Here is a 27,346-nt window from a genome sequence, read left to right on the forward strand (position 1 = left end):
TCCTAGCTTTGAATGCAAAGTATTTTGCCTTGGCAGTAGTACCCCGCCCCACCCCCCAATATCCTAATCCGTTTGCAGGGGTACTTCTGTTTTTGTTGTAACCACGAGCCCATCTAAGTTTGCATGGGCTCTCTAGTTAACCAGTCGCAAGCCTTCTGAGAAGAAAAGCCCAATCATGGGTTTCCCTTGCCTCCTGTTATAAGAATGTTTCCCTTTGATACCATACAGAGACTAGTAATGACTTGTTGGTCTGCAGCTGGCATTCCTCAAGTCCTGTAGAGGTGAGTCGGGAAGAGTGGAAGAAGGAAATGGTTAAATAATATAATTATTTAATCTAAGAATTGGGAAGCAGCAAAAGCCGAACAATTCATTATGAAGGGAAAGATGACTTCTAAATTGAAAGTGAGGCGGAACTTTTAAGAAGAGTCTGTTAATTTTGTGTTAACAGTTGCAACCAATAGGGCCAGAATATGGGGATAATCTTAACATGTGAACCATATGGTTTGGGTTGCATCTTCTGTTTGTACGTAAAATGGCAGAATTGCTACTGTCTTTCCAATATAGGTAATTTGTAGACCCTCCCTTGCAACCACACTGATACCAAGAGGTTTATGCCTGTTAAAGTTTCACACGTATTTCGTGTTGTGGCATATACAATTTATATTTCCTTAGTGCAGAACTTGCTTGACACCAAGTGAATAATGCAGTTCATATTTTTTGAGTGGTGGCAGCCCTGTACCCTGGGATAATAAACTAAACTTAAAAATGAGTGCTCTGAAGTAGTGCATCTAAGTACCATACAGCTGCAAAAAAAAAAGTAGACTACTTGAATGTTGAGAAAGAGCTCAGATTCCTGGAGAGAGAGACTTTAACAGTTACTTAAGGCTGCAATCCTATGCTTACTTACCTAGGTATTAGTTCCACTCAACTCACTGGACCTTGCTTCTGAGTAAACCTGTATAGGATTGCACTGCATATCAAATATTATTGTGACACACCATATTTAGTTTGTGTGAAAGCCTTGACAGTTATTTTTTCCCACTGTCACAGAAAGGCGCCTCATTGCAGTTAACATTGCTTTTATAAAAAAGTGTGTGTGTATGTGAGTGTTGTGAAATACTTATCATTGAAACAAAGGCTGTGCCTGTATGAGGAGCAACTTGAACTTGTGAACTATAGAGCCCTCTGGCTTCTCACTTGTGTTATAATGTGGTTCTCCCAACTCAGCATTCAATTTTGATCTTGCAACTAATTTTCAGTTGCTCTGACTCCTTTTTTACTGCGCAACATCAGCAACAGGATATTGCTAATCAGAGTGCCTCTCATTTCATAATTTCAAAAGTCAAGGAGTGTACTGCTGTACTTGTCACCTCAATTAATCACTGAGTACTTTCAACAGATTTCTCTGCTTCAATTGCTCTGTGTTACAGAATGCACAGGTATGGGGAATACAGCAATGCCCCCACGTACAATTAAATTGGAGAAAATTGGGCATAAAGACTTCAGATGACAACTTTGCATGTCCAAAGGAAATGTGAGACATGAATTTGCTTTTGCCATGTTTGACAAATGAAGCTCAAACATCTTTATAAGCTGTAGAAATTTCTACATGCCTCTGTCTTTAAGTACCGTAGTTTGTGTGCTTCAGATTTTGAGAGTAATTGAATGTGTTGCTCCTGAGAATCAGAGGCTCAGTTTCTCCACAGATTCAGGAGAATACCCAGTGAATCGGGCTTTGTCCTGTAAGCAATAGGTTTGAGATCATGATCACATAGTGCACTTTCACCACCTCACCCCTTGCTTAACCTACACACTGCACTTACCAGTTAGGTAGCATTTGCTGTGTAATTATATCTTACTGCTTCCCCCTCCCCCTTACACTTGAGCAAACCGTGCTCAGACTGCTTGAGCAATAGAAGCTTGGTTCTATCAGAACAAAGTGCAGTATAACTCTGGGAACAACTTTCCCCCAGAAATTTCATTACAGACTTCATTTGGGCTATTCTGTTGCAAGGCTTTGGATTTGATTTAGGTGGGAAAGAACTAACTGCTTAGGTCCTATTAGGGCTCAATAGTTAAATACTCCAAACGGGTAAAAATGAACTGTCATCTTTCCCTGAAGATGAGGCTTTAACTACAACTGAAAAGGTTATTGTCTTCTCACTCTCCAGCAACTTTGCCTGGGGCATGCTGTGCAGTTACCTATTTGCAAGAGTGTGCAATGCTTAAATCAGGAAAAGCTGTGTGGGTTAATATTCATTGGATACATTCAAGCAGCATGGTCATTTAGAGACAAAATTTCCTGTTTGTTAAGCAGTCTTTCTGCTTATACTCTTTTATATTAATGTGCTGACCTTGATGAGCAATGGCAGAGTCCCAAAAGCAATTCTTTGGCCACTGATAAAGTAAACAGTAGGCCAAGGGGGTAATACAAATAGTACTGGAGAAATAAACGGCAAGCAGTGTGTCCTGTTTTTCCAGATGCTTCTGAAGCCTAAAGGAAGCTTCACTTTTTTCAGGGGGCAGGTTCTCACAAACCTTTAATACTAGAAATCCTGCAGAAAGGGTTCAGCAAATGGAATGTCTAGATTCCTGAAAGGTAGACTGTATCTCACCCTCTCCTTCCCAGTCTTGTGGTGCAGATGGTGTATTCAGTTGTCAGCCTTCATCTGAAACACCTGGATCCTGTAGAAAGCTCAGGAGTTGAGAAAGGATCTCTTGTGCATGTTCAGCAAATAGTGTATTGAAATGTTCCCTAAAATAGAGATGCAGGTTCCATAGTGTGTGGGGTGCATGGTATAACTATGGGAAGGTGGGTGGGGCGCTGGTGAACTAGGAAATCCCTGGTTCGAAAGCCATCATTTGGTTACGTACCCAGTAGGTGGCACAGTGCAGCTCAGATTCTGCAGAATACTAATTGTGTGTCGCAACTCTGTGTTATGGCTGAGTGAGACGTTTGCCAAATCCTTACTGTTACCACACTCTTCTTGCGCAAGCTGCTTTTACCCTTTGCAGCAAGGGGGAACATATTGGGGGAGGTGATTTAGTAAGAAGAGTTCACTTTCCACCTTCTGTTAGAATTTGGTAGTCATGCATGAGTCTGCTGTTGTCATGACCAGTTTGGCTCTTATACAGTTCTGTGTTCTCTTGACTTCCCATTTTAAATAGGAGAACAGCAACCTACCCTAACAAGGTGACTGTAAGGATTACTGGGAATATATGTGACTCTTTGGAGCAGGGATGCGGAACCTGTGGCCTTCCAGATGTTGTTGGGATCAAAGTCCCATCAACCCTAGTTGACATAGTCCAATGGTCAAGGCTGTAGTCCAGCAGCATCTGTGTGGGGTGTGTCAAAGTTTGCCCATTCCTGCCATATGCCTCCATCAAATATATGCACCACAGAGGCTGCATTTGTATTCCCTCCCATGGATGATTATGGTGTTAATTAACTTTTGTAATGTCTGCATGCATGGCTAGACTAAGATGCAACTTCTCTCACCTTTCCCATTGTCTTCACTTCACATCTATACTGAAAGGACTGTGGCTGTGGTACACTACAATATTATGAGTAAAGGAAGGTGAAGGTGCTTCATTTGAAATGTTTTTTTGCTCACGTGAGAAAGAAATGTTTGCTCTGAGAATGCTGAAACGCCCTACAGTCTCCCTTAACCCTACGTGCTTGAAATGATCTGAGTTGCTTCTAGATGTCTTGGATATGACTGAATCAAAGTCTGGATGGTAACAGGGACCACACACCTGTAACTAGCCCAGCTTTACAATAGAATGGTAAAGAGCCCAGTGGGCAGGAGCACAGGAAAGAGTCTCTCCCAAACATCTGCTGTTGCATGTGCTCCAGCAAATCTCATTATGGTCTCTTTCAACATCAAAGGGGTGGCTACCTGCCCAATACTCTTGCTGTTTAGCGTCCCGCCATGACTGCAGATGTTGATGCCATATCTGTAATTAGCAGATCAGTTCTAGGAACAAGCTGGATTCTGCATAGTGGACCCAAACTTCTTTCTTAAAGGTAAAGGTAAAGGTACCCCTGCCCGAACGGGCCAGTCTTGACAGACTCTGGGGTTTGTGCACCCATCTCACATCTATTGGCCGGGGGCCAGCGCTGTCCGAAGACACTTCCGGGTCACGTGGCCAGCGTGACAACGCTGCTCTGGCGAGCCAGAGCCGCACACGGAACGCCGTTTACCTTCCCGCTGGTAAGCGGTACCTATTTATCTACTTGCCCCCGGGGGTGCTTTCGAACTGCTAGGTGGGCAGGCGCTGGGACCGAGGAGCGGGAGCGCACCCCGCCGCGGGGATTCGAACCGCCGACCTTTCGATCGGCAAGCCCTAGGCGCTGAGGCTTTAGCCCACAGCGCCACCCGCGTCCCTAAACTTCTTTCTTAGTTGAGTTTTACTGTTCAGTTTAACATTTATGTTGGCTTCCACTAACTTGTATCATCTTAGTGTACAGCACGAGGTATCCAGTAAGATAATGCTTGCTTAGAGTAGGGGATTCAGCAGCTCCTCCATTGGAGAGTCTGTGCACCTTTAACATCTTAAGAAACTTGGCTTCCATTCAAAAAAATAAAATTAAAAAATAGTGCTGGGAGAGCACTCCTCAACCCAGTGCCCTCCAACATGGTCATGGTCAGGGTTGTTGAGAATCTTTGTCCAAAACCTCTGGGGGGCATCTGGTGGGGAAAGCTGCTTTAAGTTGAAAGAAAATTCATGAAAAACACATTAACTAGCAAATACTCAAATGGTCAAAAATCTGTTCTGCATTGATAAAAATGGAGCAGCATCACTAGCAAGCAAAAAAAAAAAAAAAGGATGAAGGGGAAAATATGATGTGCTACAAATAAATGTGTGCTGCGAACTTGAACAGTTATTCCACCCCCCTTTAACTAAATCCTATGCCGTGTGTGTGTGTGTACTATAAAATATAATTTTCTTGAAAGCAGACATAATATTCATTGGACACATTCAAGTACCATACCCCCGTCAGTCTGAGACCAAATTTCCTGTTTGTTAAGCAGATTTGTTGCTTATGGTCTTTTATATTAATTTACTGACCTTGCTGAGCAATGGCAGAGTCCCAAAAGCAATTCTGTTCAAGTGGACTTGTATGGTTGAAAAGTGTTTCCTGTGATAAACATTCAACAGTTGGTTGAAATGTGGTACCTTTTCACAGCTCATAATGCTGATAAAGTGATGTGCAGATCATGTTAATGATACCGATAAGGTGCAGCCTTTGATCTCTCAGCATTTTTCCAGCATACATTCAGTGTTTAATAAGTAGACAATACGGACCTGTGCTAGAGCTGACTTTCGCTAAGTATGGAACACTAAATTAGGTAACATAGTTGTTTTTAATAATGCATTTTTAAAAAATATATTTAACAGGTGACAACCAATAACAAAATGGGCATAAAGAAAGAAAGAAAAACAAGTACAGAATCCAAGTTATTCCATGGAGAAAACTCATAGTTGTGACAGCATAAAGGGGCAATTGGTTCAGTTAGGGTGTATGATGACTAGTGTATGTCACTTGGTGTACTGCTGATAATTGCTGTCAGGATGTGGTGTCAGCTTTTTCACATCCTACAACTGGCCTGTTGCCATTTCCTGTTAAAGCTTACAGTCTCTACTAGATCATCATATGTGTGACTTAAGGAAGGTCTAACATTTTTCCTTTTCTTGGTCCCTTGCTGTTCATCTTATAGACATTGTCCCACCCTTACTCTGTTGTTTGCACTCTTCTTTTTGCATTTAGTAATGACAGACATTAATAGTTCCTTTTTTGGTTTTCAAATGTCCTATAGTCAAGGAACACATAGATTTGTCTTTCACTGAAGCCCTGTGAACTAAAGCGGATTCTGAAAACACTCCAAGGTTCCTTCTCTCCTTATGCTGGCTAGGTCTTTTCAGTCTTGCCACCTTCTGTGTGAATTTGGTGTGTGCTCAGGAGCATGTTTAATATTCCCCCATGGCTGTACATAATGTGGCTCCCTGAGAAACTCCTAATAAGATTATGGTTGCTATTGGATCTGTTACCTGGATCAGAGCTCATAAACTATTCTAGTAGAACCTGAGCCCAGTTTCTGTTCACTCTTAAGGCTTTTCACGTACCTGACTGCACACACAGTTTGGCACACACCTGTTTGTGAAATGTATGGATATGTTGGTATAATTCCACTGCTGTAAGAATGCCCCTCCCCCAAATAATCTTTTCAGTTCTTCATAATTTGTATTATGAATTGGAAATGTTTGCCAATTACTTCTCGGAAAAAGTGAACTCGAGTAACTGGTAGTCTTTGTGAACAATATTACAACAGGGGCCCCTTCTCTGCTAAGATGGTGAGAAATAGATTTATGTGCTGCTGGGGCAGGTGAGGTGGAAAAACTGTGGCCTGCTAGATGCCATTAGACTTCAACTCCCATTGCACCCGCTCATTGGCAAAGCTGCCAGGGGCTTATGGGATTTGAATTTCAATGCTAGGTCCTTGCTGCTGAAGATACCTAGTGACTTAGACTGTGCACAGGACATGGAAGTAAAATTTCCAGAAAGTCATGCATCTCAAAGGCTGTCAACCAAAATAACTCTTTTTCTCTGAAGGCATGAGGAATGACAAAACCATGCCAGATGTATTCTAAGCAGAAAGGGCCTAAAGAAATAGAAGAATATTTTAAGCTGACTATACAGCTCTTCAGTTAGTTTTCAGGAAATGATGAAACTGAAAGTAACCAAATTCAGCTGGAAGCGCTCATTCTCCTGGTGTGTCTTGCTCAATTATGGCCAAAAAAGGCAAGTAGTTAGATTCTTGGAAGTTGCAATTGCAGGAAGCTGTGTAGCAGAAGTTTAGACTGCAGCTGTTGCCTTGCCAGCCTTGATACAATTCTGAATACAGTACAATGATTTATTCCCCACCTTTTCCTTTGGCTCCTGAGTGACAAATTTATGGACCTAAATCACCAGAGTTTTCTCCTATTTTAGCAAAGACCTGTGGCATATTTTTGGCTCCAACACTATGATTAGGCATCATGAAGCATGGTGTATCACTGGAAATACTTGGCTCTAGGATAGTTCTTGTTTGTTTGAAGAGCTTTTATTGGGTTTTACATAATGTAACTTTTTGCTTTTTGATGTCTCCAGCAAATTCTGCCAGTAGGAGCTTCACATTGGTTTTATTGTATTAAATATAGCCCCAGCACATTATTCCTGTTTAATTGCTTCTAATTTGCATCTGGTTGGTCACTGTGAGAGGATGTTGGACTAGATGGGCGATTGGCCTGATCCAGCAGACTCCTCTTATGTTTTCAATTTCTAGCAAAATCCAAAGTGCCTTGTTTGCATGGTTAATCATAAGTAAATGCATATTTAGGTGAATGCAAGCTATCTAAATACTTGCTTTTGAGACTAAGGTGACATAAAACTGATGGCTTTCTCTTTCTTTCTTTCTTTCTTTCTTTCTTTCTTTCTTTCTTTCTTTCTTTCTTTGAAAGGCTTAATGGAAACGTATATCCACAGTACGTCCTTGAACAAGTCTTGCTGCAGTTTACCAACTATTTTGTAACTTGGTTGACTCTGTAGGGAGACCACTTTTATTCTAAATGTCTTCATGGGCAGCTTTGGCTAGCAGCATGCAGCAGTATTGACACTGTGGTGTGCAAAGGCTGGCTGAAAAGCTTGGTTCTTGACAGCTGTATGCATGCACACACAATGCAGAGAGACAGGAAGTTTGTAAGGTTTTGAAATACCTAATACAATGGAACACTTGTGTTGCATAGTGAGCCACATAAAGTGGCAAGTATAAAATTACTTTGCCTTTCACCTCCTAAAGTAGTTCTGAGGTTTTTTTCTCCTTGTTGAAAAATAGAAGTGGCTACCTGGCAGCCACTTTTTTCTAATCTCACATCCCTGCTCTAGTCAGGGTGAGTCTCCTGCCAGCCTGGAGGTTTTACTTTTACTTTCAGGCTATTAACAGATGCCACAAGGGATTTAGTGAGGCTGGCAGCCCAAGTTAATCATTTGTAGGTGTAATAGCAAAGAAAGAAATTCTAATTTCTAGATAGGAAGAAAAAACTACCTGCTTTCCTACCCATGCTAGGGGTGCCAGTCTGTAAGTAGCTGCTGTATGCTGTAAATAACTGTAGACCACTGTAGACTTAGTCAGTATTTCTTCAGATATATTACATTTGTTCCAGGGAACTGACAAATGTTGATAAGAAATCGGGTTGTATCATAACTACTGAAAAGTTATTAACCTTAGCAAGTTTTTCATCTCTGTATTTCCTATGATTTGGCATAACTTAATATCATTTTGCAGTTTCATTGGGGTAGAACGTGTATATTCTCCTCAGGTGTGACCTATCCATTTTAAATAGCTGTTTTTAACTGAGGGGAAAACCACTTTGACTATGTGAAGCTGCCCCCCCCCCAGTCTAGTTAAGGCCTAGGGGGAGGAGGCTAATTGTAGCACTACCACATTGTGTTGATATGTAGTTGCCAGCTTCTTGTGTGTGCCTTCAAGCTTGCTTGCTTGCTTGAGTAATTGGATTCTTTTATGCATCCGGTCACTGCCTATTTGTGACCCACAGGGGCTAATGAATCTGTGGGGAAGCAATAGGTGAATAGTTTATCTGGGCATGCAACTTGGAGTCAATGGCCTTGTCTACTCAGAACCCCTTTACAAGGACCTAAAATATCTATTCAGTCATCTCTAGTGTTCTTGCCTCTATAGAGTGTTTAAGCTGACAACATGAGCCTACTTCTAATGATTGCATGGCATTTAAGCAGTAACATGGTCAAATATTTGAAATTGTGTTGGTGAGGGAACTGGTGCCTATTTCAGATGACTCAAAGGTTGTAGTGTCAAAATGTTGGCAAGGTAATAACATTGCAACTTCTTCTTTTCATAGGTCCCTGGTTATAAACCACCATGGCTCAGAGAGATGCTGACAAATACCTCTATGTGGATAGAAACTTCATCAACAACCCTCTTGCTCAGGCTGATTGGGCTGCCAAGAAGCTGGTGTGGGTCCCATCAGAGAAAAATGGTTTTGAGCCTGCTAGCTTGAAGGAAGAAGTAGGAGATGAAGCCATTGTGGAGCTTGCAGAGAATGGGAAGAAAGTGAGAGTCAACAAAGATGATATCCAAAAGATGAACCCACCCAAGTTCTCGAAAGTGGAAGATATGGCTGAACTGACCTGCCTGAATGAGGCCTCAGTGTTGCACAATCTGAAGGAGCGATACTACTCAGGGCTTATCTACGTGAGTAATGACTTTTTCTGCTAGTTATAGGATCTAACTAAATCTTACATGTCCCCAGTCTTATACAATTTCCCCCTGTCTACATTCTAAACTAAACAGTACTTTCCCTAGTAGAGTTTTTGTAGAACATTGTGATGGAGTGGCTTGACTCTTGTGTGTTTGTGTTGGAAGATATATTAGAAATCATGTACAGCGTTTGATCCAAGCTGAACACACTCTTCATGTAGACACCTGGCTTGCTGCTTCTGTATCTGGAACCTCAGTATAAAAGAGCAGTAAAACTAAGACTGCAAAATAACAAAGCTCAGCTGCACATAAGGCAGTTGGGATATAAAAAAGTACTGTCGTCTGCTTTCAACCAATCAGAATGCTGACAATTAAGAACCTCTGAATTGCCTAGGTATTGCACTTCAAGCCTCCAACATGTGGTGCTGCGAACAGGTGATTCTTGGCCAGGGGAGGAGTGGAGCTTGCAGACAAAGATAAACTCCTCCTGGAAGCTGAGTCAAAAAGCACTTGTATTTAAAAACAACAAGCAAACCCAAAACAATTAGTAGCTAGCAAGCCTTCTACCAATTTCCAGTTTGTCACACAGCTAAACCAGCAAGTGGCTGGGCACTGTGTTTGGTATCCTGAATAGTGGATAGAAAAAGAATGAAAGAAACATTATAGAGTACAGGTAAGAGAGATGCCATTAATGGTCTTCTCTATGCTGGCTGGGTTACCATGCAAACAGGAAATGCCTAAGGACCCCTGAAGAGGAGCCCTTTCCACCCCCTATAGCCTCAGTTCTGCACTGAGGCTGTACACCCTACTCTCCACTAGCCAGAAGAATGCTTCACAGTAAGGCCAAATTTCTGTTCTTGGCCAGTAGAGGAATGGATTATACAGGCAAGGGATGTACTGAAGCAGTGAGCTCTCCATCCTTGGGCGCGCTGCAAATCAAAGACACCATACTCAGAATTTTTTTCCTCTTGAAGGCAATGCCTGATGCTCTACCAGAAGGACGCTTCACAGTAAGGCCCAACTCAGTTCAGAATATACTGAGCAGGTAGCTTTAATTCAACTCTCATCAAAAGTGGCAGCAATGCTCTCATGAGCTTGATGCCATGGAAACAAGAATATTCAATTGTTTATACGTGACTTAGCATGGACTCTGTTCAGTGGTAAGATGCTGACACTGTTTACTTGTTGGCATTATTGCTCCATCTGCTGCACTGAATAGAGACTGTAGAGATAACTCCTCAGCTGGAAAAGGGGGCCCTGCAGCAGTTGTGGTAGAGGATGCATACAATGTGCTGATACCTAGGGACATATGAAGTCAACTTCTGCTGTGCCAGACCCTTAGTATATTTAGCTCAGTACTGTTTACACTTACTGACAGCAACTTCCTAGGGTTTCAGGGAGAGGTCTCTCCCAGCCCTACCTGGAGATTGACCTTCTGCATGCAGAGTGATTGTTCTACCACTAAGCTTTCCCCCCTAAAGTAGTAAAGTGTTAGGGCACATAAGGGTGGGCTGCTGTGCAGCTCATAATGGGTAGAGAGGTAGCAACTGTGTGTATGGTTTTTAGGCACTTGCTCTTCTGAAGATCTTGTGCTTATTCCTGGGAGACAACTGCTGTCAGTTGTCACCTAGGTAAAGGTAAAGGGACCCCCTGACCATTAGGTCCAGTCGTGGACAACTCTGGGGTTGTGGCTCTATAGGCCACTCATCTCGCTCTATAGGCCGAGGTCGTGTGGCCAGCATGACTAAGCCGCTTCTGTCAAACCAGAGCAGCGCACGGAAACGCTGTTTACCGTCCTGCCGGAGCGGTACCTATTTATCTACTTGCACTTTGACGTGCTTTCGAACTGCTAGGTTGGCAGGAGCAGGGACTGAGCAACAGGAGCTCACCCCATCGCGGAGATTCGAACCGCCAACCTTCTGATCGGCAAGCCCTAGTCTCAGAAAAAAACTCTGGCCTTATTGGCATACAGGAGATTGAGAGGAGGGTTGCAGTTGTCTTGGTGGATCTAATTTTGGGGTACTAATCAGTTTGACAGAGAGCTATGGTTCACAAGTGGCCAAGGGTACAGGAGGAGAGAAATTGGCGTTTGTCCTGAGTTCTATATTCAGGGCACTGATTGGATCAAAGTATATGCCACTGCTGCCTTATACATAAGCTGCAGCTGAGCCCGACTCTGTAAAAGGGATATTTTGCCAGACTTCACTGATTTCCATTTGTTCCCTTCAAAGTGTTTCATTCTAACATCCATTTAGCTGTTTGTTGCTGTCTTGTCACATGGATCAGCCCTTCTGTGCTCCCCATACATGGACTCTTGTAAGACTTTGCACAGTGAAGTCTTTGTCACATGTGGCAGTCTGCCTACACAGTTTCTCCCCTTTGGAATGGGGAATGGCACATATCTGTCTTTCTTTGCTTTACAGCACATAAAAAATGAAGGTTGTCAGTGTGTACATGTAGTAAAATAGACATGTGCAATTTTTCACATTGATGGCTAGAGTACAGATCTTTTGTACCATGACTTTAAGCTAGGCAGTGTACAATTAAGGATGTTTATATATAGACCATTTTTTTCTCTCTGAGGCTATACTTGCCAGTAGGGACGCGGGTGGTGCTGTGGGTTAAACCACAGAGCCTAGGACTTGCGATCTGAAGGTTGGTGGTTCAAATCCCAGTGACAGGGTGAGCTCCCGTTGCTTGGTCCCTGCTCCTGCCCACCTAGCAGTTTGAAAGCACGTCAAAATGCAAGTAGATAAATAGGTACCGCTCTGGCGGGAAGGTAAACGGCGTTTCTGTGCGCTGCTCTGGTTCGCCAGAAGCGGCTTAGTCATGCTGGCCACATGACCCAGAAGCTGTACGCCGACTCCCTCGGCCAATAAAGCGAGATGAGCGGCGCAACCCCAGAGACATCCACGACTGGACCTAATGGTCAGGGGTCCCTTTACCTATACTTGCCAGTGTCTCTATCACAGTTCTGACCCACTCAACATGTGAGTATTTTCTTTCCTTTGATAGTTTTGTGTGTTTGGAAAATAAGCATCTTGTGTGAGCAAGTATTAGTGGCAAAATATCTGCTTTGCATGCAGAAGGTCCCAGGTTCAATTCCCAAGTAGAGCTGAGAGAGAATCCTGGCAGCAATGCTGGAGAATACTGCCAGTGGCTGTAGAAAATGCTGAGTTAGTAGGACCAGTGGCCTCAGTGGCGTAGCGTGGGGGGTGCAGGGGCGGCCGGCCACACCGGGCGCAACATCTGGGGGTTAGGGTTAGGGGGTGCAAATCCATGGGTTAGGGGGCGCAAATTACTTGCCTTGCCCCGGGTGCTGACAACCCACGCTACGCCACTGAATGACCTCACTTGGTATAAGGCATCTTCCTAGGTTCCTATGTAGTAACTAATTGTCTCCTAATCTACAAGTTTTGTATGCAGTTTTTTAGTTCAACAGTGACTCAGTCAGTGCTCTAATTTACAATTCATTTGGGCCTGTGCTAATCTTTATTGGGTGATGATTAAGGAAAGGAAATCTAACCCTTGAGATTTAAGATGTATTTTATACCTTGAGTTGCCATGGCTACTGGCCCTGACAAGTATATTTGCATGGAGTAGTTCCCCAGATACAATATTCCTGATAATGACATTCACTCATCAGTGACCTGCTTAAAATTTATTTTTATTTCTGTTACTTGTGATCTTATGGACTCCAAGATCATTCCAAATAAATGAATGTTCAGAAGTAGTAATGAGTCCCCCGTTGTCTGACTGGAAGAGATTCATACACCTACAATGACATGCATATGTGTTGTTTTTAGAAAGACCTGATCCTGTAAAATGGAATGTGTTTACAAGTTTGCCCAATTTTTATTTTCTATTCCTTCCTCTCTCCTGATATGATACACCCTTAACTTTTCTGCCTTATAAGGAACTTCTCAAAATGCATCTCTTCCTTTGCGTTTCCTGAGGTTTAGTTAGGCAATAATTTTAAAACATTACATTCTCACTAATTAGCTGCTATGGCTATGTAGTTCAGTTTCAGTGAACCTTTTAATGTTTATTTTTCTTTAAGCAGCTACAATAAATAACTTTTTACTACTAATATAGCTAACTTTTTTGTACAGGTTTAAAGCCTTTTTGCTTCCATTTGTCATGATCGCTCACTAATATGGTATTGGGGTTGTTAACTCTGATTTACAGAGGACTCTGTGGCATGTGCAATTTCCTTGGGTCACGGTGCTTTTTACCCAGTGATACTTAATCCAACTACACTTTATATTATAGAAACCTCCCCTGCAAAGTGGGGTATCTGAATGTTGCTTTATTCCAACAGCCTTGGTGCAACCTGAAACCTGTTGTCACCAAAGGTTAATCTCATGAAGTCTGCAAATCAGTCTATTACAGTGTGCAGACTTTGTGGTTTTAGCAGTACTCTACATAATCTCTCTACTCCCCACTCCCCCAGCAAGTATTTTGCTCAACCTTTCTTTATTTTAGATGGTTTCTGTACTAATTCATATTTTCAGAAAAACCTCTAAGTGGTTTACAGCATGTCTCAAAGTGGGGATTCTCAGACTGGGGGGCAAATTTGGTCATCCAGGCTCCTCTGTGTTCCCAGGCCACAAACTTCACTGGCTCTGCTTCACATCCAGAGTTGTTGCTTGGCAGGTGTCATTGAACTCTGATAATGCCTTTTGCTTGTATTGATGGATAGTACAGAGGGATGCGTGTAGAAACTGGCCTATTGTACAAAGCTAAAATAAAAGAATCATTGCCTTCCCACTTTTGTTTTTGGCTCCACCCACTACTGGGATGCGGTCCCTGCAAGGTTGCCCAGAAGGCATTGTGGCCCTTTGGCACTTTGACAGAAAACATTGCAAATGAAAATCAAATACAAGAGGTGCACAATTAAAACAGCAACAAAACAAAATATACTCAACATTAAAAAAATAGAGCTAACAGTTATATTCAAAAATACAGTCAGGATTCCACAAGTAAAAAACAAATAAACAGCTAAACAGGTCATTGAGGTAGGTGCCCTCCTTCCCTCCACATTAAAGTCCCCAATGTATTCTTAACACTGCCAGTCTGGTGAAAGTTTACATATTTAAGCTCTCACCCCTGTAAACTTGGTATTTTTTTCCTGTGGGCTAATGCAGCTTTTGGATCATTTACAGGAAATGGATAGATATTCTCAGCAAGGATAAGTGCAACTAAAACGCTCTGGTTCAGTGTCCTATGACAGAGGTGCCTGTTTCAGGACAAAATTTTTAAGAGAAACAGCTTTAATCTCTTACTGTGTTGCAGCCCTCTGAGTAAGTGACTTAGAGTTGGAGTCCTTGAGGTGCTTGAACAGATACAAAGCCCATTCAGATCAGTGCTATGTCTTCCATGGACTTGTTCAATAATTTTGCATTTGTCGCTTGGGAGAAGCTCCCTCTTATAACTAGTCTTTTTGAAATCAGATTTTTTCTACTCTACACTTTTGCTGTTGGATCTCCAGTTCAGTTAGATTTCTAGTATAAAATGGTTACTCTTCCAATTGAGTTTCTTCCAAGCTCTCATGGCTTAAACGGCAACTAATGTGTATTTCCTGAACACCCTTGGGGTGCCAATTTTTATTAGAGAGCTTCACTTTTTATAGAAACATTTAAAACAAGAACACAGAACAAAGAGTTGGCAAATTGCGTAACTCCTCCTAGTTTTGTAATTGCTTTGTATTCTCTACTGTTCCCTGTGATCAAAAGACTGTTTTATACAAGCCACAATATGATGACCACTATCAACTGGAGGCTTATATTTGTTTCTTGCAGAAGTTTCCTTACTTGTAAATATCCAAGTGTCAATTTTGAGCTGCGCATGTCAAAGAGCTTCAGCTGGCTGCTGACACTTAGACTATGCTCATATCTTTGTTTCCTAGCTGGGCCATTTATACTTGAGGAAATGCAACGGAAAATGGTGGTTGCCTACAATTCTGCCTTTCTAACATTAAGAAGTATTAAGTGAAGTGGGGCATCTGCTTCCATATTTGCTGTCCCACTTGCATCTGGAAAGGTCAGCAAGGAGGCTGATCTTCTTAGCTACTTACTTTGCTTGGACCATGAGTTTAGTAGAGGGGGCAGAGAAGGAGGCAGTTCTTCAAATATACTTTGCGGCAGAGTATCCTAACCTGGTGGGTACAGACGTTGAGAGGAACAGGAGCTCATCTCTGGTGTCTCGCTGCAGTTGGAAGCACTGAGAAGTGTTGCTGCTTCCAGACATCTTGGATGCCATACAATGTCTGGGATGAGCTCTCATCCCTCAGAGGTGGTAGGGGCAGGATTAGTGTATATAACTGTGGCCAGCCAAAATGTTTTTGCACTTACAACCTTGGGGAAAACAAGCACACAAAGAGGAATTCAAAGCTTCCTACTGACAGTCTTGGGGAACCTTTTGTAATGGTGCCACTGCAAACCGGATAGCATTATCCCGTCCCCGTCCCCCTGCATTTCCTGACATATTTCTGCTTTGGATATTGAGGGAAATACCGTATTTTTTTGCACCACAACACTCACTTTTTTCCTCCTAGAAAGTAAGGGGAAATGTCTGTGCGTGTAATGGAGCGAATGCCTGCGGGTGGCGGGGGGGGGGATCTGCTGCAGTTGTGAGCAGAGGATCCATGGTTTCCCTTCCTTCCCTCCTCCGTGGTTACAAAGCATGGATCCACATGGATCCTCAGGATTTTTGCATTGGGCTACTCCAAACTCACTGTCAGATCACATGTCTGTGGCCACAGCATGAACCACAAAAATCATATATCCACTATTTCATTTAGAATATTTTTCTTGTTTTCCTCCTCTAAAAGCTACGTGTGTGTTATGGTCTGGTGCGTGTTATAGAGCGAAAAATACGGTAGTTGGCAACTTCTCTAAAAGCCTTTTAATGCTGGATTAACTCGTAATAAGCATTCTGTAGAGTTGTGCACATGCGGTGGTTACTTCTATATGTTCTTTCTCCACTGAATGCTGCCTTGGCCTCTTAGAGTGAATGAACATTCATATGCATTAAGTGGAATAAAAAAGGAAGTATGTTCTAACTGTGGCGCTGTGGGCTAAAGCCTCAGCGCCTAGGGCTTGCCGATCGAAAGGTCGGCGGTTCGAATCCCCGCGGCGGGGTGCGCTCCCGCTGCTCGGTCCCAGCGCCTGCCAACCTAGCAGTTCGAAAGCACCCCCGGGGGCAAGTAGATAAATAGGTACCGCTTACCAGCGGGAAGGTAAACGGCGTTCCGTGTGCGGCTCTGGCTCGCCAGAGCAGCGTTGTCACGCTGGCCACGTGACCCGGAAGTGTCTTCGGACAGCGCTGGCCCCCGGCCAATAGATGTGAGATGGGCGCACAAACCCCAGAGTCTGTCAAGACTGGCCCGTTCGGGCAGGGGTACCTTTACCTTTACCTATGTTCTAACTGCATCAGGATTTTTAAAATTCAGTTTTGTAGCTTATAAGTTAGCATTTAAATTTTAGCCATATGTGTAACACTGGCTTGACATGTAAATGCATCAGTGATAACCAGTGAATGCTGCATCTTTAAGTGTTTTTGCAGTTTACTTCTACCCATACTTGGTTTTATCCCAGCCTTTTACTTGGAGGAGGTGATACGCACCTGCTTTCTCAGGTGCTTTAATGATTTTAAAAAGTTGTAGTTGTAAGGCTTAGAGAGGTTTGGAAATGTGTGGGCAATGCTTCATTAAATCCTGAATGCAAGTATTGCTTGGACTTTAGTGGTAGCTGTAGGTTCTCATCTCTGCCACCCCCACAAATTCTGTGGCTAGCAAAATTAAGTATGCACAAGTTTGCACATAACGTGCAGGCAATAGAAAGGATTTAAAAATCTGGTGCAGGATATGTGCAACTCTGAAATAGAGCTTTGTTAATATATGTGAATCTTTTGTTCTGCTCCATGCTGGCACTGAGCTAGTGTCGAAAGATACCTATTGCCTAAGTTTTGCTAAAATGCCACTCATTTTTGTGTACTGTAGAGCTATAAACAGTGAATAATAATGCAAAGTAAAATGCATGTTTCAGTCATCTAAGATGAATAGCCATATTCAAAGTAAATGACAGATGTGATTGTTAGTTCAAAATCTCTGGTAATGGAAGGCAATTATGGCAGCCCAAGTAAATTTTCAGTATGCGATTATTGTTACCACTCTTGTGAGTTGGGGGGATGGGAGGCGGGATATGTGGAGCCGATGAAACTGTAAAACCACGGATGCTTCTAAATTCTTCTTAAATTCCATTTTGCAGACCTACTCAGGCCTGTTCTGTGTTGTCATAAATCCCTACAAGAACCTGCCTATCTACTCAGAAGAAATTGTGGATATGTACAAAGGCAAAAAGAGACATGAGATGCCCCCTCACATATATGCTATTACAGACACTGCCTACAGGAGTATGATGCAAGGTAGGTACATTTTAAAATATATTCTGGCCATGGCAGTAGCTATGCTCAAATGAGTAGGCTCTTGTAGAGTTGCCACTTTTGAAATGTCAAATGTTGATAGGGATACAATATGAAAGTTTCATGTTCGGGTGGAGGTCTGCTGCAGTGCAACTTTTGATTCCAGTCAATCTTCTGGTCTCTGGAAAGCAGCATTCCTCCGTTGCTTTCAGTTCTGCCTAATCCGTGGGGGAGGCTTGGTGCAGCAGCCAGTGGTATGGGAGGAATCTGTATTGAGCACAGAAGATGAAAGGCCACAGTGCTCTGCAAGAACCAGAGGCATTCAGGATTAGCTGTTTGTGCCCTAGACTCTATTCAAAGTCTAACAGGCAGGAAATCTTTCATGGTTTTGAGCACTTCTTAAAAAAGCATGGCAAGCTGATGTCTCTGGCCCATTCTCAGCATGGGGGTGCAGTTATTTCCCTGAGCTGGTGAAGCAGAAAGACCTGCATGTTAATTGGTTAGATTCCAGCACTTGGTTTAGGGCATGCTAATTGGCAGCCTGCAGAGGAGGAGCAGGGGCTTGCTTGGTTTCAACTAATACCCAAGTTTCTTAACCTTTTTGTAATGCGGCCAGACTGTGTGTCACTGCCTCTTTTTGGAACTGGCATCTCTTTTGGCAGCCCATATAGTTTTATGATGATGAAACTCCCTGCCCCAGGCCAAATCAGCTGGCAGAGGGAGGGGCATAGAAGTCAGGTATATATATGCATGGCTGCGTCTGAACTCTGGATTTGCTAGGACCTTGGGTGTTAATGTAGGTTGCAATGGATTCAAGAAGGCATCAAGATAGGCATCAATGTGTCCTTCATGAGTTTGCTTGTGTGTGTATGAGAATGAGGAAACAGCCAGTCAGTATCCTTTTATGAGGCTGAACTGCTGCTCCAGTATGTAAATAAGTAACAGTGGAGCCAGAGTACCTTTTATAGGTGGCTTGAACAAACCCAATAAATTATGACAAACTGGAATATGTACAACAGTCTTCCTTGCAAGCCCACTACCACCAGGCTTTTGTTTGCTTCTCCTTGTTGCATTGCAAGCTTGGGATAATGTAGTATGTAGGATTCTGCCATTTTGGGGAATCAGGGAGGGTTCTTGGTGATCTTTAGGTCTCATTCAATAGCCTTGTGGCTGAGACTTAAAGCTGAAGACTTCCTCTCTCCCCCCTCCCTCCAATATCTGTTAAATGTTAAATCTTCTGTGTGAAACCCATAATGTTTACATATTTCAGAAGTTGGGGCCAAGAATGTACTATTTGTTAGTCAAGTCTAGTCTGGCTTGCTTCGTGTAGCATTCCATGTCCCTTTTGAATCAAGTCTTGTTTATGCTAAATCTTTTGTTCTGGACTCTGATTCACAAAGGGAGGTTTAAAAAACAACAACTGGGTCTTTATTTTGTTAAAGGCCATGACTTTCATATAACCCCACCAGCATTTCTCTTAAATGTACTTAAGAGAGGGAAATGATTCTGTCAGCTTGCCTTTAAGAGTGTGGAGGTCAATTTCCCAACAATGGTAACCAGGGCAAATAGGCTCCATGTTGGAAATAGCTCATGCTTCACAATTTTCCTTCTCGAAATACTATCTTTTTTTGTAAGTCTGATTATATTTTATCATACCGACAAGTTTGATTATATTTTATCAATACGGAAATGATAGGAAAACATATTTAATATGAACAAGGGCTACTATGGCTGTCGAGGAAAAAAACACAACACCTCGACTGATGCTGACATTGTCATGGTTGACTTTTGCATACATCTTTACATTTGCTGCAAATTATGCCAGTGGAATCTGCATTTTTAAAAGAAAAAGGTAAAATTTGAATGTCACTACATGCTGATTCATATTGCATGTCTCTAGATGGCAAGGTAGATGACAAAAAAGGCAGTTGGTTTAGACAAGCCTTCCAATAGGAGTGGAGTTCTAACATTCTTAGTCGTCTTGGTGTCTCATGATTAACAGCTGTTTTTCCCCAACCAAATTAAACCCACAGAATATAAAAGAGCATTTTTTTTATGATGCAGACAGGAAGGAATGAGATAGTGTTTTTTAAGTGACTCTCTTTGTATGTGAAACTGCTTCTTGCTGTAAATTCATTTAGTGGGAAATGAAATTAGTTCCTCTTAAAATTCTGCTTTGGTCATGTTCTAATTGTCTCCAGTTAACATAGTGGGAGGTGTGAAGAAGACATTTCATCTGTTAATGGTGAGGTCCATCTGACAAGAACAGATGCAAGTTTGCGTATTTTATCCTAGAAGTACTGTACATGCACTCAGAATGTTTCCTCTTGAAATCTCATGCAATGAGTTGAGTAAGATTTAAAAAGTGAAAGAACCTGTATTGTTTGCTTAAAGATGCAGAAAGGTTGGGGTAACTACTGGACTTTGTTTCCCAAATTGGGGGTCAGCCAGTATTGTTTTGTCCCAGAATCCTAAGTATATCCTAGTACCTAGCAAAGATGAAGCGAATCAAGTCTTGAATCTAGATGCTGACCTTTTGACTATAATATCAAGCCAATTCTCCCATCTTTCTCCTACCTGCCCCTTGAAGTGTTGTAGAAAATTCAAAAGCTTGTTCCCATGATTTTGTGACATATTTGGTCCCAATAAAAGTTAATTGCCCAACTGTTGAATTTTAATTGAATCAAGGTTTCTGTAACCACTTTTGGATTCTAAACGTCTCCAAAACCTTTTATTAGTCTTTTAGTTCCGACAAGTCAGAGTATTACTCAGAACATTATTATTGACCAACTTCTTAACCTCTTGGTGCTCTGTTCACTACTGTATCATCCAGGGGAAGGAGATGGTAAGGAGGAAATAATGTGTGCTAGGAGTCCTCCCCCACCCCTCCACCTCATTTCCAAAATTTTAAAAGACAAGTGAAGTACCCCCTGAGGCTTTTTCCAGTGTTGAGATGGAAAATGTGTTACAAAAAGAGCACTGTAAAAACAAAGGAGGCAAGATAGCTGATGAGATGTATGATAATTCATGTTCTATATCCATCCAGTCAGATGGGCGGGGTACTACTACTACTACTGTTAATTACAGTGCCTTAAATGCAGTTACAGGTCTTAGCTGTGATGCCTAAATATTTCTGATGATAAACCATAGAGATGGGGGAAACTATCTTTTTCAGTAGTTAGGAGGTAGGCTTTGCTCTTTAGCAATAGTCAAACTGCCTGTGTTAATGAATCAGCTATAATCAGGGATCAAACCTTTTGCCTTTTTAGCTCTGCTTCCTCTTGGCTTGAGAGATGATGTCACTGTAGTGTGAGTGCTATGTTCTCCTTTTATGGAGTTAAACAGACTCAACTCGGAGTTGCTCATGCAGAGGAAGTGGGTGATAAAGGCCTGTTAGGATATTCTGTAACTGAGTTGTGAAGCACTAAGCAGCATGTTAACATTTTCTCTTCTTATCCCCACCCTCCCCAGAGTTCAAAATATAATCTCCTCTTGGGCAATTAGAACACCTCAAATGCATGTACTTGGGAAGCATGTAATAACTACTATTATTTTGACACTTCTGCTACAGAACTCTTCTATTTTTTTCCAGCTACAAGGATTCCACAGATACATAAAACTATATTTAAATTTGCATGATGAAGCAGTTTGCATCAAATGCTTCCAAGCCAAGCATCTCATAAGATGGACTCTAGTCAATGAGAGATTGTACCACAATCTCTCTGGAATAAATAAAAAATTTGCCTCTTTAAAATCTGTATTGCTTCTTAAGTGTTAAAGACCAGGCTTGATAATAAATATTGAACAGAATTTGTACAGCTCATAAGACAGCTGCTCATTGAATAACTGCTCTGAAATACAGAGCCAGTGCTATAAGACTAATGCGTTACTTATTAAAAGCATAGTCAAAAGATACATATCTGGGCCTGTAAAGCAGATGTAGACTCCTTCTTTAATTATCTTATAAATGAGCATTTGGTTACATTTATTTTCCTTCTTCCTTTCTCACCCCCCTCCCACAGCAAAACAAATCTAGGCTATCTGAACACTTGCATACTCCCCAGAAGGAGCACCCAATATCCTTCTGGACAGTCAGTTTTGAAATGGGTGCCTCTGTTGTATTTATTTTATTTATCGAAACTTACAGATCACATAATAATGATCAAGAAAGAAAAATTTCTAAGCAGTTGACATAAAATAATGAAAAATATTTATCTGACAATACAAACACGTTTAATCTGTAGGATAATCTCATGAGCATAATAGAGCCCAGATTGAACGGAAAATATAATATTCTAAAACATAACATAGCTGCTGTATCATTGTGCAATTGTGCAGCTTTTTCTGTGTGTGCGTTAGCTTACTGTTTTGGGGGAGGGAAGTCTGTTTGTTCTAAGAGTTGAGCAACAGGAAGTAGGATACCATGCGCCACTTCTCACTTCTCAGGCAGAAGAATTCCAGCTATCCCAGTGATGACTGCTCTACTAGGCTGGGAAAATGCTCTCCTTCTCCTCGCCCCCCCTCCTCCAAAGGGGCCTATTTCCTTTTATGGTAGTGTCTGCATACTTGCCATGTGACTTGCCTGTACTTGTGCAGGTACATTCTTTAAAGCTTAAGGAGGAGGTGACTAACCAACCTGCAGCTGACAATAGAGGGGGAGGGGGGGATTGCTGCCACACGTGGAGTTTTTTTCTGACTAGTTTGCCTGCTAATGCATCAAATTCTATAGGGATGAAGGCACTACTTTTCCCACAAGGAATTTCAGGCTAATTGGTCAGCTGCTGAGTTATGTTTCTTCCTGCAGGCTGGAATGGAAGTAGAATGGCTCCTACTGTAGGCAAAAGGACGGCTGGTTATGACTCAAGATGCATAGGGCTACTGCAGGCGTTCTCCATTTGGCTTCCCCCTATAGTAATGAGGCATGAATTGATGTTTGGATACAGAGACAGTGTACTTTAAGCACCTGTAGCTTCTTTTAAAAAGTGCCATCATTATTCAGAGAAACAACTGCCTTCCTGGAATTGCCTGCATGATACAGAACCACCCAGTTGTCTGTGTTACTGAATACACCTCCTGGGGCTATGTGCAAATGAATCAATGCCCAGTCATGCAGAGCCCATTAACTGTTGAGAATCCTTCAACTCGTATGCTCTTATGAACTGGTAGAGAGTCCAAAAACTTGTCACTTACCTTGCAAGGCACATGTATGCTAGTGGAGTAATCTAACTGGTCATTAATTAATTTGGGTGATCTCCAACTAAGTCATACTCTGAGCAGACACACTGAAATCAATAAACTTCAGTACCAAGTCAGTTTATTTCAGTGGCTCTACTCAGAATATGACTTAGTAGGAGATCACCCTCTGTATGTAGCTAAGCACCATATAAAATGCACTGTATATGAGTAGCTGAACTACTAACCCTGAATCCCAGCTCTTCAGTTTCTTTGATTCCTGTAGCAGTGGTAAAAAAATCAGGTAAAAAAAAATTGCTATTGGATATGGCTCTGTATCCACAAAGAACTCTGGCTTGCACGCTTGGTTAAGTTATGTCACCTTCTAATCTTACCTGACACAAAAAGGAATTTTAGTTATACATGTAGGAGAGTATAAAACAAGTGATATGGTTCTCCCAACTATTTGGAATTTTTTTCTGCGCATACCACACTGAGAGCAGGAGTTCTGTAGATAACATGGTGGCTGTGAAAATAGGCAGGATTTGTTTATCAGTAATCCCAGTCATACTCTTTTACTTGAATAAGGGCAATACAGGCATTGAGGCTACTCTTTAAGACCCCACCCCTCCATTCCATTTTGTTGAATCTGCTGGGGGTGTATGTGCAAGAAAATACAACAACAGAGGTGCAGGCTATGTTGAAGAGATTTGCCAAGAGGCCTGAGACTATGCAACTTTGCTTAAGAGGCAGTGAGATGGAATAAAGGTGACCTTGGCCTGAATCTGATCGTCTTTTGTTTGCTTCTTAATTTCAGATCGAGAGGATCAGGCCATTCTTTGCACGTAAGTATTTGCATAATTTCCCCATTGCTGATATAGTTCTTGGCAGTTTAAGCAGCTTTTTAAAATGTAGTTGACTCACAGGAGTGGTTTTACTGTGAAACTTTAATCTCTCCGGGTCTAACTAATACTTTGAAAGGCAGGTGTGTGCATAATTTTTCACATGTTTACCAAGTCTCACTAGAAAAAGATAAGGGCAGATAAAGACCAGGAGAAGATGTTATAGGCCCCCCTAGTGGAAGCATATCAAGTGTAAATGCTTGGAGAACTGGTAGTTAAGAAAGCAACCTGATAGGTATTGTGGTAACCTTGTTCACCATATACAAGCTAGCAAGACATTTAGGGAAATGTGTGGACTAGGCTCCTGAAAACAGTATTTTAGAAAGTTGCTAAAGAGAGTTAAATGTTTGCAAATATATCCTGATAATGCTTTGTCTTTTGCAGAGGTGAATCTGGAGCTGGTAAGACAGAAAACACCAAGAAGGTCATTCAGTATCTGGCTCATGTTGCTTCATCACACAAGAGCAAGAAGGATCAAGTAAGTTTCTGTATTCTAATAGGAATTTGCTCTGCTATTTCAACTGCAAACACAAGCTGACCTCTTTATGGGAGATAATTTATTACTGACTGATGCTTTGTAGTAATGTGAATGGTCCCGAATTTTATGTGAGACTGGCTAATATTGTGCTCCTGACTTGTGTTCACTGACTTCAGTGAAGTGGCAGTAGATGTTGAATTGTGTCTAAATGACCGCTGTATGTGGCAGGGCATTCACCTACTGGCAGGGAGGTACCATCTGCCTCCTTATTGTAGCGTCAGTTTAAAACTACTTGACCACCTCTTCTCCTGGAGTTGTGGCTGCCCCGCCTTTCATTTGCAATGAAGAAACTGTTCCATCACTAGAGCCTTCTTTTCTGTTATAGGTAGTAACCAAAAAGACTCTGACAGTGTGTGTCTTTTGTGCTGAGGGTATCTATGAAATATTGTCTCATTTATTTTTCCTCCCTTCTCTTGATGGATTATGTCCGAACTCATCAGTTGGGACTTCATAGGTGAGCTGCACGTTTACTGCACGATCTGCACCAGGAATGTGTGTGTTGCTCTACTGTGTGACTTATAGCCGCTTTTCACTCCCACCAATGTCACTTTTTGCTACTATCAGTTCACAGTTTGAATCACACAGCTTTCTTCCTCCCGAGACGTCCCGAATGGGAGACTACAGTTTACCTCATGACACTTTCTCACGTATAGTCAAAACCTATTAGTAATTCTCACTTTAGGTCTTTCTGAATAGAATTTCCCATGTGCACCGAGAGGCATTCTGCGCAGTGACACAGATACTCTGTGCTGTTCCAAAGAGGTATCTGGTATCCATGGTATTCTGGCTAGACAGAGCCAGCTGACTTTCTCCACTCTCCTCAACCCATCCAGCGTACTTGCTGTGGTGCAGGATGCTGGGAAAGGTCATGAAGAAACTGCCCCGGCACAGGCTGGATGTTCCAGCTCAGAGCTCTTTGCCCGAGTTAAACACATGAGGAAATGCTAGTTATCTTGTAAACATTATAATGAAACCCAGATGCCAAGTGTATTCCCTGTTGCTACATAAAATCTTGGGTTTTGATTCTTTAATGTACTGGCATGCTGTGTGTCCATAGGGTTAGCTCTCAAAATATCTCTGCATGGTGTGTGTGCGTGTGCGCACATTCTAATGAGTGGCTTTTGGAAGCAAACCAAGATATAGTCTTCTGTATGCCAAACCTTTTGAGAGATGACAGCTGTTCCAATAGACTGTCAGTGAGAATACTTAGAACAGGCACAAAAAACATTTCTGTGTTAGGATTTAGGGATCTGAAAGCATGTATATTCTGTCGCAGTGCTATCAAAACCTAGGATATAAGGTGGCAATCATCAGCCCCCAGTGTAACAGTTTTGGAGCCCTTCCCCCAGCTTTAACTTGAAGTCCTTTTGGGGTTTTTTAAAGATTAGTCAAAGTACTGTATTGCTTTTAGAAGCCTGAAGCAGACATAGAACTTTTTTATGTTGTGTGTGTTGATGTTTAAATCTAACTATCACAACCAATCTTTCCACCCATGCTTTTGAGTAGGAATTAACAATTATTAATGGCTTATTTAGGAGAGTTTTGATTCCCCCCCCCAGACATGCTTAGAATCAATATTTGTGATAGTTTCCAGGGTCAGGAGACAGGCCTGTTGATCAGGAAAGTTGTGTTAAAGGATGGCTGGATATGACATGCACCCGGCTTTATGTATTAATAGTGCTAGGCTTTAGATTGCAGAGTTTTAAAACCACAACTTGGGCAAACTTTTCACTTTGCAATTGAAATTCTTAGCACCGTAGTGCTTTCAAGCAAAGCTGTCCACAGCATTTGGTATTTTCTAAAGTTTCTCAGCAGCGGCATTGCTGGAGGAGGAGGTTGGCATGATCTGCTGTTTCAGCAGACCGGCTGGTTAGTTCCAAGGTGGGACAATTAGTTCAAACTGTCTCTTCTCATTCTGAATCCCTTCTGAGATCTGCTTCAGCTGGCTTTAGTCATGAGTAGAGGGGTGGAAATCTTTAAAAGCCTTTTCCGGACCAGACATCAAATATCTGAAGACTCCCAAGGGTGATACTGTTCCTGGATTCTTTCCTGGAGGAAGTATTTGGAGCTGCTGTGTGGGAAAATTGTGAAGATACTCTTTATTCAAGTTTTTCTGAAACGATGAAAGGCTCACGCCCACACTGTGGCCAAATGGAACAGAATCTGTGGCTGTAGTGACATGCATGATTAAATTGGCTATGCGACACACAAAAAAGAATGAAAAAGTTCAGGCTGCAACTGAAGAAAAATAAATATTAGCAACCCATATTGAGGACCTGTTAGGACATTATTTCACTCCTGGGATTGTGTCCAGAAACAGGCTTTGGGCTCATATGTCCCTCACTGTGTGATCAAATGAAGAAATTGCATAGGGTATGGGATTTCATTGGTTCTGTGGTACTCTACAATGACACCTTAAGTCATGTTCCTGATCTCTTCTTGGTGGGAAATAGTATCCGAACAGACCCTAACTCATGAATCAGATATTTCAGAAAAAGGACATTGTATATTACTTGATCACAATATGCAGTCATTCCCTCTACTAAGAATTGTTGGTGGTGAGTGCTGGCAGAAATTGAACTAAAATGGGACTGCTGAGAAACAAGATAGTGGTATTGGATTGAGGGAGTCTCATATTTGCAGAAGTACAACAGCAGTCTTAAGCAACGCCCACAGCCCTATGGGGACAATCCCCCAAACAACCCATTGAGGACTGAGCATGCACAGTAGTCATAGTTGGGGAAAAAGAAACAGCACTCCTATTTGGGGATGAGTATGCATTGCAACGTCTTGTTTCAAATGCATTTGGAAGCTCTAGGTTTTCCTAATCTTACTGTCATCTAGGTAGCCAATTCCTTTCCTAAATTTTCCACTGGTTAAGTTCATATAGGGAGCTACAATAGCTTGTGCTTCTTTGGGTCTCTAAAACAGCCTCTCCCTTCCTTCTGTGGCTGGCTCCAACCCATTTGTGTCTCTTCTTAACCCCCCCCCCCATTTTTCTAGTGAAAAAGGTGCAATGAATTACTGTTGTC

General features: G+C 42.0%; 1 protein-coding gene across 3 annotated transcripts in view; it reads left to right on the forward strand.

The window, feature by feature from the left end:
* The window catches only part of MYH9 (myosin heavy chain 9), an 85,456-nt gene that overhangs the window by 22,849 nt on the left and 35,261 nt on the right, over positions 1-27,346 (forward strand). For all 3 annotated transcript variants that reach the window (XM_082240242.1, XM_082240243.1, XM_082240241.1), the window contains exons 2-5: positions 8,920-9,272; positions 17,549-17,705; positions 23,692-23,719; positions 24,161-24,254. In XM_082240242.1, coding sequence (XP_082096368.1) covers positions 8,940-9,272; positions 17,549-17,705; positions 23,692-23,719; positions 24,161-24,254 — 612 coding nt within the window. In that variant the 5' untranslated portion in view covers positions 8,920-8,939. The remainder of the gene's footprint in view (positions 1-8,919; positions 9,273-17,548; positions 17,706-23,691; positions 23,720-24,160; positions 24,255-27,346) is intronic.

The sequence above is a fragment of the Podarcis vaucheri genome (assembly GCF_965113315.1).
Source record: "Podarcis vaucheri genome assembly, chromosome: 10".
In the NCBI taxonomy this organism is placed as follows: Eukaryota; Metazoa; Chordata; class Lepidosauria; order Squamata; family Lacertidae; genus Podarcis; species Podarcis vaucheri.